This window comes from Sciurus carolinensis, chromosome 14, assembly GCF_902686445.1.
Source record: "Sciurus carolinensis chromosome 14, mSciCar1.2, whole genome shotgun sequence".
Taxonomy (NCBI): Eukaryota; Metazoa; Chordata; class Mammalia; order Rodentia; family Sciuridae; genus Sciurus; species Sciurus carolinensis.
This window is the reverse complement of record NC_062226.1, coordinates 38,145,625-38,158,421: the sequence shown is the minus strand read 5'-3', so window position 1 is coordinate 38,158,421 and position 12,797 is coordinate 38,145,625. Positions and strand designations below refer to the sequence as shown.

At 44.8% G+C, this 12,797-nt stretch overlaps 2 protein-coding genes across 7 annotated transcripts in view; one reads left to right on the top strand and one right to left on the bottom strand.

The window, feature by feature from the left end:
* Fam219a (family with sequence similarity 219 member A) overlaps positions 1 to 5,012 on the bottom strand; it is a 58,782-nt gene extending 53,770 nt beyond the window's left edge. For 2 of the 6 annotated variants that reach the window (XM_047525296.1, XM_047525300.1), the window contains exon 1: positions 4,618 to 5,010. In XM_047525296.1, the coding sequence (XP_047381252.1) occupies positions 4,618 to 4,677 (60 nt within the window). In that variant the 5' untranslated portion in view covers positions 4,678 to 5,010. Of the gene's footprint in view, positions 1 to 4,617 lie in introns of all 6 variants that reach the window. The other 4 variants (XM_047525297.1, XM_047525298.1, XM_047525301.1 and 1 more) reach the window with 4 other exon arrangements.
* A 244-nt stretch (positions 5,013 to 5,256) lies between these two features.
* Positions 5,257 to 12,797, top strand: part of Dnai1 (dynein axonemal intermediate chain 1) — a 59,415-nt gene continuing 51,874 nt past the window's right edge. The window contains 1 exon segment of the mRNA XM_047524003.1: positions 5,257 to 5,468. Within this exon segment, the coding sequence (XP_047379959.1) occupies positions 5,442 to 5,468 (27 nt within the window). The 5' untranslated portion in view covers positions 5,257 to 5,441.

Here is a 12,797-nt window from a genome sequence, read left to right as displayed (position 1 = left end):
TGGTCCTAGTGGTCTGGGTTCTTACTTCTTTTGCAATGCTTACTACCCTGTAGTGCCTCAATGTGTTCTAGACTGGGATGCCCCTGGAGTAGGATTCTGTCACTGTGCCCTGGACAATACCTAGCAGAAAGTAGGTTCTCGTTTAGCAGTTGTTGGATGAAATAAGGGGCTAAGGACCTGAGCAAGCCTGATCCTTATTTTGCGATAGAGGAAGATAGGGAAGGGTGTCTTCTTTCCAGAAGCCTGACAAATACTGTTGGGCCATGAGCCATATGGACCCACTAGGAGAATCTATACTTAAATTGAAAAGTCAACTGACTATAAGGAACAACATAAAGGTGCCCAGACCATAGAATACCTGTAGGCCAATTTTCCATAGTGGCTACTGCTATCTTTATAAGTGGCTACTGCCACTTTCACCAGCTTCTATGGGCCACTTACTGCATTATCATTCTGACCATCCCCATCCCTCAATGTCAGAGGCAATAAGGCCTGAAACTCCTTGCCAAGCTCCTATAGTCACAAGGCAGAACCTCAGCATTCTTCACCTTCCAAGGGAGTTGTCACCCTTTCTTGGGAACAACCCTCCATTGATCTCCACCCTTTTCTGACTTGTATCTAAAAACTTTGCAGTCACTATTCAAGCCCATTCATCCTTCTGGCCATTCATTGGAGAGATCTGACTTGTTTCTGTATCTTTAAATTATCTGGAACTGAGAAGAGACACAGCAAATAATCATGAACTAAACAAATGAGTTAAAGAATAATCTAGTTTCAGTGAGGCCAGACAAGCATTTCTCGCAAGAGTGCAGAGATCCAATCTGTTGCCATATGGCATTCTTTAAGTATCTTTGGCCTCTGAAAGCACCAGCAGGGTGTTGCCTGACACAATTAAGTACTTAAAGGCTCCATTTGTTTTTCTTACAACAAATCTCTTCCTCCCAACTACAGCTAAAGACAAACTACGCAGCTCTACCAACAGGTTCAGCAGACAAACAGGACCAAAGAGCCCATTTCTTCCACTGCTACAAACAATAGCCCAACTGCTCAAGAGAAGACAGGGGTTTCCCTAGTTCAATGGCAGTATACGGTTCAGACACAGAGCTGACCATACAAAATGGGCCATTCCAAAGTTTCTTGGGGAGAATCTATACTCAGACATACTCAAGATTGTCTGGGAGACAGACACAGCAGGAGCAGATCCCAGGGAATAGGTCATCAAGAAAAACTCTCATTTCTTTCTTAAGGAGAAAGGAAGAGACCCTGGGGAGCTCAGGGATAAGCCCAGGCCTGGTTCAGCTGCTGAGATGCAGCCTGACCAATTAAATAATTGGTGTGATGGGGAAAGCAGGGAAGCCACTCCTTTCAGGCAAACTGCAGCCCCAGGGAGGAGGCTCTGGGCAGCTGTGGCAACTTAGCAGCAACAATAGGGCAGGGATCTCTTCCTCTTCCTCCCACTAGCTGAGAGCTAATGCCTAAATTAGTACCTTGGAAACACCCAGATCTCCTGGTTGCTCCTTCTTGCTCAGCTCCTGCCACTCCCCCAGACCTCCTTTTCAAGCTGAGTTTCTCTTTCAAGTAAAAGAAGAAGAAAAGGGAAAAAAGTGATGCCTCCTCCTACAGCTCACCTTTCCAAGTAAGGAATGGCCTCTAGATTCTTCCCACCACTATGGGGTAGATGAGGGTTTTGATGATAGAGCCCAAATAACTGGCCTTTATGGGTACTCTAGGTCCTGAAAGGGGCAATGATGTTGACACTAGATTGTCCTGTTTCCCTTGGGATTTAAGGGGCGGCAACCTCTCTGCTTTCAGAGGGGGTTCACTCAGAAAGTGAACAAGAGAAATAAACCTTCACCAAACTGTGAGCTCTAGGAGGACAGGGCCATATCTGTGCCTGTGTTACTAACCACTTCTGATATCTAGTGTAGTGTCTGAAACAGGGTAGATGCTCAATAATTATTTGGGAATTATTGCTAAATCAAGGATACCAGGCTCTATGATAGTCTTTGGAAGAGAGAATGGGGAGCTACTGTTTAAACTTCAAATGCATAGTGTGTCTTCATTTAAGTAGAAAAACAGTCCATGGAAAAGGAGAGACTTCCTGGAGGTCTCCATAAATAATGGTAATAAATAAAACAGATCACAACTGAGTCCAAGCCTGCAACCCTAGTTTTATGGTCTACCTGAGTACCCCTAAAGAGCCATTTTACTTTCTGTTCTGCACTTTACCTCTGTGGTATTCTTCCTGATTCCTTATGCTCCAAATGAAGGCTCCTGGGGAAATGCATACAAGACTCTGCTGGTCTCAACAAAATACAGACCATAATCTGGGGATGGAAGTCAAGAAGGAGGGCAGTGTTTATGACCTCCAAATGGGGGATGGCTATATTGCTCTTTCTATAAAACTCACTCAACCTCAACAAAATATTCTCTTGCAGAATATTTTACTTGAGTCTTCAAGAAAAGGGTCTGCCAGTAGCTACAACTCTTCTAAGTACATTCTTGTCACAAATACTTCTACTCCAGGATCACACAGCAGAAGCAGCTCAGGAGTCTCCTACTCAGATAAATCACTATTAGGAACTTCAGGCACCAGGCACAGTGGTGCACATCTGTAATCCCAGAAACTCAGGAGGCTGAGGCAGGAGGATCACAAGTTTGAGGCCAGCTTCAGCAACTTAGTGCGACCCTGTCTTAAAAATAAAAAAAGGACTGGGGATATAGCTCTGTGGTAAAGCAACCCTGGGTTGGATCCCTAGTACCAAAAACAAACAAATGAACAAACAACAACAAATATGAGTCAATAACAGAGGCACAAAGGACAACTGAGAGATTCTGGTGGCCTTGTTCCTTCTTCCCTTTCCTTGTACAGTTACTACTGCCCTTCTCAGGAACCCCAAATGGGAGACAAGAACCAACTCATTGCTTCCTTCTCCTGATTTACTTGAACCTCCCCCTCTTTCATTCTCATTCCCTTTTGATTCTTGATTAAAAGCTTAGAGCTGGAAGGGTAAGTTAGTTTGACAAGCAAGACTGGCTGAATAGAGAATCCATCAAGGAAAAATTTCCTAAACCAATCCAAAGTTCTTCAAGTTCATGGGACAAACTTCGCTCTAGGATTTTCTGGCTCTGACATAATTCACTGATGGCATCAGGCTATGGAAATGTCCTGCACCATCTCTTTCCTTTCCTTAGTTTAATACTGTAGACTTCTGTAAAGTTTCTGTTTTGATATCTAGAACTGTCTAAACCATCACAAAAGGGGGGGTGTCACTTATTTTCATTCACTTCCAATCATTAGGTGACCACTAATAATTCTATCATCCCCAAAAGGAATGGCACAGAGGTGGTCATGGGTCCCTGCCAAAGCCCACCTTGGCAATAGGTAATGAGCAGATTACTTGCCTAGGAAGCCATAAAGTACATCCATCAGCCAGGGGCTGCCTGTCCAATGCCAGAACCCTAGCCACCAGCCGGAGGAGACTCAGGGAGGCCCAGAGCTTCAGGACTTGGGAGAGCTCAACTCAGCTGTATCAGAGCGCAAAGAATAGGGCACCCACACCTTCAGGTTCCTGGTCTGCCCTGCCTCCTTCTAGCTCCTTATGGCTCAGGCTCCAAGGAGGAGAACACCAAAGGGCCCTGAGAGTTCTCTCCTTCCCGCTCTCCAGAACGGTTGGCTAGGACTCTTTGCTTCCTATCGGGGCAGACAGGTCAGTCTAATAGATTCCCAGGCAATGGACATCCGGCATGGTCTTCTTTAGGCCTGGCCTCCATAAACTCGCGTCACCCTCCCCTTCTATCCCTTCGGCGCCGGCAGCGATGACATCATTCCTCCCTGACTCCGGGACCGCGGACAGGAGGCAGGATCCGCTCCCAGCAAAGACTCCAAGCACGTAGGCCTAGGATGACTGGGGCTCTTGCGAACCAGTGGGCACAGGCCGCTTCGGCGCAGCCCCATCTTCTCTCCCATCCGTACCAGGGCGCTATCTTCTGCACCCTTGATTCTCCATCTCGCCACCTCACACTCTCCTTCCTGATCCCCTAGCCTGGACTGCCTGAGCTCCTCTTGGGAAAAGAACTGAATTCCCAGGTCCTGCACCGACTCCCTGCCCCCACCGGTCCCTGGCCATGGCTCAGCGTTCCTATCCTTATTCAGCGAACCGGCGGGCAGGCCTCTCCTCTTCTAAAAGCCTCTCTTAGCTTGACAGCTCCCTCCCCCTCCCTAAGCATCTCAGGCCTCTAGGGCTAAACGCCTCTCCACCTCCAATCTCAGCCCCCAGGGCCTATTGCGGGCGGTGCTCCATGACAGTTCCCTTGCTATCTCCCTCTATGGGCCTCTAATAGCGGTGTGCACCATTGTGCCCTCCTCGGTTCCATCCGACGGCGTTCCGCCTCCGCGGAGGTTGCCCTCCGCCAGTACAGATCCCCTTGAGCGCACCCCACGTATTCTCCGGTTTTTTTGTCCTGCAAGTCTCCCTCCAGCGGCAATGCGTTTTCAGGGCCCTTTGCCCTATCTAATGACTCCCCCTCAGCACAATCCCCACGGCCTGATTCCCTCCCTCCTCCTCAGGCGGCGCCTCCTCCCGGCCCTGGCCTGCTCGCTGCCCGCCCCCTCACCAGCGGCTGCATCTCCGAGTGCGCGGTGGGCACCTGGAACCGGTCGATCTCCTCCATCATGGTGCCGGCGGGCGAGCGGGCCAGGGGCCGGGCGCGGCCAGGGATGCCGACGGGACCGCGCGGGGCGGCGGCCCCAGGAGCCCGGCGGGTGGTGCAGACTAGGCCGCCCCGGACGAGTCGGGCGGGTAGGCGGCCAGGTAGATAGAAGGGTGGACAGTGGGCGAGAGGTTCGTGGGCGGGCTAAGGCCGGCGTGGTTCCGTGGGCTTGCCTAGCGCTACCGCGCTGTGGCCCCACGGAGCCGCAGGTCTTGCCTCGCCTCCTCCTCCGCGGCCGCCTCCTGTCAGCAGCTCAGCCACTGCGGTGACTCGGCAACTCCACTTCCGGGTCCGGGACACCGCCCGGATCTGGCATTATTCATGAGAAGGCGGTGTCTGGGCGTCCTAGCCCCTCCCACATGCGGGAGTTCCGAATGCGCCGGGCCGCCCTAAGCATTATTCCTGAGAGGGCGGGGCTTATGGAGCCGGAGGATCCCGGTGTGCCCTGCCCCGCCTTCTCCCTGTACCGGGAGGTGGTGCCAGAGGCGCCTGCGCCTTGGCTGCCGGTCGGTTGCTGGGTAACCGCGTCAGGGAGGAGCCTATTCTATCCTACAAGGGCACTGGACCCACAGCGACGGCTATCCCCCAAAAAACCTGCGACTGGGAATTGAAGGGGAAGAAAGTTTGGATTTCCTGTGTGTGATCGAGGAGACAGACAAATTTGTCCTCAGGCGAGAAAGCGTTTAGTAGACTTTCCAGGAGTTGAGGTGCTTCCTGTTTCTGCGGAGATGCCCCCTAAACAGCCTCGTAAGCAGGTAATGCATATCATGACCTGCCCTCTTCTGGTGGCCTCTGACCTTCGCCGTCAGTGACCACTGACTCTACTTCTTCCACGGATCCCTAATCTTCTTTCATCCGTTGCCCCCTAACCTTCTCTCCCTGGTGACTCCTGGCCTGTGCTCTCAAGGACCTCATACTTTGTCCTGTTCTCTCTCACTAATCCTGTACTCCTTTCCCAAACTTCCCCCAATCAGCTTTTTTAAGTTCTTTCTCACCTTCCTCACCATTCCAATCTCACCCCACTCACTGTACATACCTTTCCTGACCAGTCTGTCCTACTTGGCCCTTATACCCCCACTTCCACCAATCCCTTCCTCATCGTCCCACATTTCTGTCCCAAAAAGAATTTGTCCAACTCTGCTGAGTTCCCAGTACTGGGCTAGTTTTGGACAGACCTTGCTATGAGGGAGCCCACAGAGGGAATGAATGAGACATGGAACAGGAAACCCAGAACATTATATGCAGGAGTTTGGTTTAGATTTTCTGTGCTGAGACTTGAGAGAGGAGGGAAAGGTCAAACAGAGAGAAAGAGGAGACCCTTTTCCCATCCCTTCCTTTCACACACCACTCTTTTGCACATGTCTTTCTTCCCCATGAATCTGGTCTGCTCCTGTAACTCATTCAATCCATGTAGACATTATCTTGTTCCCACCTGGCCAGATGTCATCCCTTCTTACAGGAAACCCAAGTCACCCTTCCCCTTAACCTGAGCATTCTTTCTTTCCCAGCATCACCACAGAAAATAAGGTACTTCTGGATCCTCCAGGAACCCCCTGAGGTATAAAGAACTCATTCACTCAGTCCTTCAGAAATTGCTTTTCTAAATCCTTTAGGATTTACCACTCTGGGGCTAACATGCAGTTCCTAGCTTTGAAAAGCAGGACTTCTATTAATTTATTCTAAATTTATCACTCTCAAGCCCAAGTATATTGAGGTTTGAAGAGTAAATCTGTGTCCATGCTATTTATGATTTTATATAATTTGATATGGCTGCCTCTATATGATATGGCTCCTCTGCTCCTTTCACATGGTTTTCTGTAGCAGATGGACCTACCTTCTTAGATCTCTGCAGCCATGGAAGGTGACTATTCCTGTATGGCTGTGCCCTAGTTTTATGTTGAGATTGAGCTGTGCTTTGAAGCTCATGCCTGTTCTTGGGTCAGATGACACCAAATTTATAGGTAGTTTGTTTTCAACTTGACATTATTATGTTCTGGTTACATACAATAAAATGAACCGTTTTAGTTTGATATGTTTCAAGTTTTGAAAAAGTTATGTATAAACCACCAGTCAAGATGGAGAATATTTCCTCTATTCCAAGAAGTTCCCTGTACTTCACCCCAGTCAGTTCTCTTTAACCCCCAGCCCCATTGATTGACTTTCTGAAACCACAGATTAATCTTTTCTGGCATCTTGCAGTTTGGGTAAGTTTGGGGACAGGTTTCTCCAGCCCATTAGGGAAAACATTAGAGAGCAGAGAGAAGTGATAGATAAAAGGAGAAAACTGGGTCAATGGGCCCTGTACACATCAGTACTGTCCCTTGGAGGGAAAGGTTATTTTAGTACAATGTAAGTATTGGTGTGTAGAGTGTGAGAAAAGACTGGATTATGATAGAGTGTATTATCACTATCAATTTTCAGTGAAGGCCAGTTTGGTTCAGTGCTGATTGTGGGACAATGTGGAATGTTTGAGATGTCCTTGTGTCCTGGGAACTCAGTGCAGTGGAGGTGACAGAACACAGGCATACAAAATAAGGAAGGATGGGATCTCTGGGACTGAAAGGGAAAGAGGCATGCAGGTTGGAGTCACAAAAAGGCTTCAGGGAATGCGGCAAGTAGGACTTGGAGTCCTACTGCAGTGGTATGGGAAAATCAGGATTGGTTTGTTAGGGGACAGTGTAGAGTTTAAACTCTATTTCTTAATGTCACTCTACTGACCAGACCTTTTAGTGGCTCCTTGTTACTCTCAGGATAAAGTCCCAAAAGTCAAACTAGCTTGGTATGGCCTATAAGGCCCTTCATGGCCCTTACTACTCATCCGACTTTAGACCTTACCATTGCTCTGTAAAAATTCCACAACCCAGATACTGAACTGCCCTTACTGCCTTCAAAGTAATATACACACTCTCTTTTTATTCTGGGCCTTTGAAACTGCTATTTCCACTACCTGCCTGGTATAGTCTTTTCTGTCTGTGCTTCACCCCATCCTGTTCCAGAATCTTCCCTTCATCTCCTGTTCATCCTTCAGGTCTCAACCTGGCCTTCATATTCTCCTACAAGGGATTAATTCTCTTTAAGGTTAGGGTGATGTTTCCACTACCCTGTAAATTCTGTCATGGCAAATATCAGGTCTATTCTTCTTGTTTATTGTTGATTCCCCTGTACCTAGCACAATGCATGAAATATATTAAATTCTGAATGCATGAGCTGTTCTCCAGAAATTTTCATCTGGGGTGTGCTTCAAGGATAGGAAGGAGTGAGCCTGGATAAAAATAAGGGGGAACCTAGTGGGAAATGATAACAAGGAAACACACTGTATAAGCATGTTTTTCTGGGTTCATGTTTGGGAAATGATAATAAGGAAACATACTGTATAAGCATGTTTTTCAGGGTTCATGTTTGTATTGCCTTTGTAGTAGGTCTGTGAATGATTCAGACTTGAACTTCATGTATCCCTGGCTTAAGAGCTGGGTGTTGGAGACTAAGAGGTTAAAAAATATTCATGATGTAAATATTCATTTTCATTCAATAATTTATAGAGTACCTACTCTGTACCAGGTGCTATACACCTGGGTGATATAGTAAGAATCAAAACAAATAAAAATCCCTGCTTGTGGACATGGTGGTGTACATCCATAATCCCAGTTCTCAGGAGACAGAGGCAGGAGGATCACAAGTTCAAAGCCAGCTTCAGCAATAGTGAGGCACTAACCAATTCAGTGAGACCCTGTCTCTAAATAAAATACAAAATAGGGACTGGGGATGTGGCTCAGTGGTTGAGTGCCCCTGAGTTCAATCCCCCATACACCCCCAAAAAAGAAAATAATAATATATATATAGTATATCAAATGGTATTAGGTGCCAAGGAGAAAAATAAATCAGGGAAGTATAATAGGAAGTTCAGGGAACCAGAAGATTATAATTTAAATAGGGTCGTCAAAGAAGCCTTCACAGATATGAGTAAAGACCTGAAGGAAATGAGAGTTAGGTATTTGATATCTGGGGTGCAGGTGGGGAGCATTCCAGACAGATGGCATAGAAAGTGTAAAGTTTCTGAGGTGGAAGCCTACTATACATGCTCTGGATCAGCAGGGAAGGGAGGGGGAAAGTGGCAGAAGATAAGGTCAGAGAGGTGCATCCCTCTACTCCACGGAGTTAATCAAATAATCCATGGTATATTAAATTGGTCATGATGGAGCTCCATGAATCATAATTTGAAATTAAAATGCATGAATGTCAGGCACCATAAACCATGACAGGCTCAAAACATCACTGGTAATGCCCCAATAACAAAGTGTCCTTCCTGAAAATTGCAAGAATGCCAACTGGCTGCATGTGTACATGTGCAAGAGGAGCTTTGCAGCATTGCCAAACATTGCCTGGCAGCCTGACTTCTTAGTAGAAAACCAAATTAGAGTCTTCTGTGAACTCCAGTTAAAAGCTAATTTTAGTTTATGACTAACAAATTTTAGTACCCCTTTATAACTCAGTTGGTTACCATAAAAAAAAAAAAAATCAAAGTCTGGAATTTCGCATTATTTGCCTATAAAAAAACAAAGAAAAACTTGCATTTTGGATCATTTTGTGGACTCCCTAGAGGCCCCTTTGGGACACAACTTTTAGAAATATCCATCTAGATGAAGGGTTACTAGAATAGGGGTGAGGGGGGTGGGAATTGGGTGCAAAGCCAGTAGAGAATTTTGGATAATTCAGAAATTTTGAGTCTGGTATTGGGGCCTGGAATTCACAGAAGGAAGGACAGGAGATGGACAGAATCTAGGGGAAGTTGATGAGTTTCTTTATGTCCAGAGTAAAATATCCTTACTTCTATGACTCTTCACCTCAGTGTCAACCTAACACCTATCTTTTTCAAGTTCAAGGTAGAATCTTTTTCCCCTTTACCTCCTAAATATCTCCCAAATTAAACCACTGCCACCTTCCTGACCCAAACTACAATCTTCCCTCACTTAGACTGCTATAAAAACCTTGGAAATGGTCTTTTCCTTATCCACTCATGCCTTTCCACGCTGTCCTCTACATTACATTAAGAATGATCTTTTCAGGGCTGGGGGTGTGACTCAATGGTAGAGTACTTGCCTAGAACATGTGAGGCACAGGGTTCAATCCTCAGCACCACATAAAAACAAATAAATAAAATAAAGGTATTGTGTTCATCTACAACTAAAAAATATTTTTTTAAAAAGAATGATCTTTTCAAATTGCCAGTCTGATTATGCCATCCCCATTCAGAACCCTTCAATGACTTTCTATTGCTCTTAGGATAGGGTCCTACATGGGCTGAGGCCTTCATGATCTACTCTCTGCACATTATTAATACTTGGTACATGCCAGGTACTTGAATAATAATGGCAGAAGGCTCTTGTGCTTATCTCTAAACTTTAATTTGTACCACCCTTCCCCCCTCAATACTGTACTTCAATTCTATGTGCTGTTTCCTCTTTCTGGAACACTCTTCATACCCTCCCTCACAAATGTACTGACTCATAAGATTTCAGCCCTGACATCAATCCCCACAACTAATTCCCATGTCATCTGCCTTGTTATTAAAGATAGGATTGAGGTTCCTTTGTTATATAATCTCACTGATTTATGTTCACTTTCTTTTCATAGCAAGCATCCATGTTTGTAATTATTCACTTATTTTTACAATTATTGATTATTGTATATCTTTCTCATTACATTATGAGCTCCATGAGAGCGAGACTTGTGAATTATTTTGGGGGGTGGCTACTGGGAATTGAACTCAGGGGCACTCAACCACTGAGCCACATCCTTAACCTATTTTGTATTTTATTTAAAGACAGGGTCTCACTGAGTTGCTTAGCACATCACTGTTACTGAGGCTGGCTTTGAACTGGTGATCCTCCTACCTCAGTCTCCCAAGCTGCTGGGATTACAGGTGTGCACCACCGCACCCAGTCATTTGTGAATGTTTTTGCTTACATCTGTATTCTCAGCTCCTAGCATAGCAGTTATCACATAAGAAATTCTCAGAGAATGATTGATCATTGAACAAATGATGAAAGGTGGTGGAGGAGGTAGCATAGGGTGCTGCTGTGGAAGCATGTGATGGGGTATCCTAACACTGATTCTTGGAAAATCAGGGAAGACTACTTCTGAGAAGAATAAAAACATTTAAGGTTTGGACAGAGGAAAAAGTCCAAAATAGGGAATAAAAAGATGCAAGCAGGAAAATAAGAAGACAACAAGGAAGAATAGTGTCCTAGAGGCCAAAGGAAGAGTGAGTGGTCAGTTGTTTCACATGCTACTAAGGTGTCAGTGACAATAAGCTCTAAGACATGGCCACTAGATGTAATAATTAGGAGTCATTAGGGACTTTGGAAAGAACAACTTCAGAGGTAAAGAATTGAGCTAAGATGGCAGTGAAGACCATATGGGCAAGGACTTTTTTTTTTTTAAGATGAAAGCAAGATTTGAATTTATTTAATGCTGAGGGGGAAGGGTCTGGATAGAGAAAGAAGTTGAAGATAAAGGATAAAGATTAAATATTGACTAGAACCAAGACTCTGAGGAGGTGGGAATGGATCAGTTATGGATAGAAGGAACACTTTGAAACAGAAGAAGAAAAAGAATGGATGCACATGATGATAATTTTGAGGTTTAGGTTGCAGGAAGTTGAGAGAGTTTCTCTTCCCCTACTAGTATTATGGAATTCCTTCTGGAAGTGATAACTAGAAAACAAATTTTGCCAATGGCTGTTCCATTTTGTTATGATTACAGTCATGCTATTTTCAGAGTTATGGTCTGAGGTTTGTCATGCACAATTATCAGATTACAAAACAGCTGTGAGCATTTGAGACCAGAACTTGGTCTACTCCCCCATGCACAGTGGAGCCTAGCACATTGTTAGTACTTGGTACATGCCAGGTACTCGAATAATAATGGCAGAAGGCTCTTGTGCTTATCGCTTGGCTTTGCAGCCTGCAGGCTGATGCTAAAGAGTAATGTTGCTTCTCTGGCTCCAGCTGTGAGCAGCCACATGAAATTGTTTTCTGCCAGTTAGGAATTTGTATGGCATGTTCAATCTTCCCAGTTACTACTCAGTTATATGGAAGAAACAAACAAAGGACACAGCTGTTGATCAAAGTTTAGTTTCATTGCTTTGAATGAAATAAGTGTCACAACACTTTGGAGTCACTGGATTCTAGTTTATATGATGAGTTTATGTCCTTCATTGATCTTCCCTCCTAGAGTCAAGAATCCTGGGAGAGGGGACCAGCTCAGCCTTGCTTCTTCCTTAGCTGTCATCCTAGGACCTGCTTAATAAATACTAGATGAATTATTAATGACTTAAGTGAATTAGCTGATGAGTGACTAAATGAATGATGGAAAGATATGTACTACAGTACCCTGAACACTAATTTTTCTTTCTGGGCCTACAGAAGAATCAGCTCTTGTCTCTTTCATCCTAGTAAAAGCAGATTAATCCTGTTTATTATGTAGGGAACCTACCCCTGGTGTTAAGATTATTTTCCTACTTTTATTATTCCTACCTCACATCCATTTTCTTGTTTACTTATTATTTCAATGTGTCATGTATTCAGCCTCAAATTTTGTTTGGGGGGACAAATTGGAGTATGGATAAATAAAATATATGCTGATTCTTGGTTAGACACCTGTTCCATGCTTCTGTGTCCTTGTTAATGATTTTGTTCCCTCTACCCAGAAGACCTAAGTCTTCTTCACTCTTCTTGTCTTTTCTGGGCTTGACAAACTCTAAAGCTCAAATATTCTTCAACTTACAATAGGCTTACATCCAGATAAATCTATCATACATTGAAAATATTCTAAGTAAAAAACTCATTTAATTCACCTAATCTACCAAGTATCATAGCTTAGTTATAGTACATTGTACAGGATTAGTTGTTTACTCTTGGGACAGCAAGGCTGACTGGGAGCTCTGGCTGGCTGCTACCACCCAACATTTTGAGAGCATTTTAATACTACATATTGATAGCCCAGGAAAAGATCAAAATTTGAAATATGATTTCTGCTGAATGCATATCACATTCACCCTATTGTAAAGTTGGACAAAAATAAGC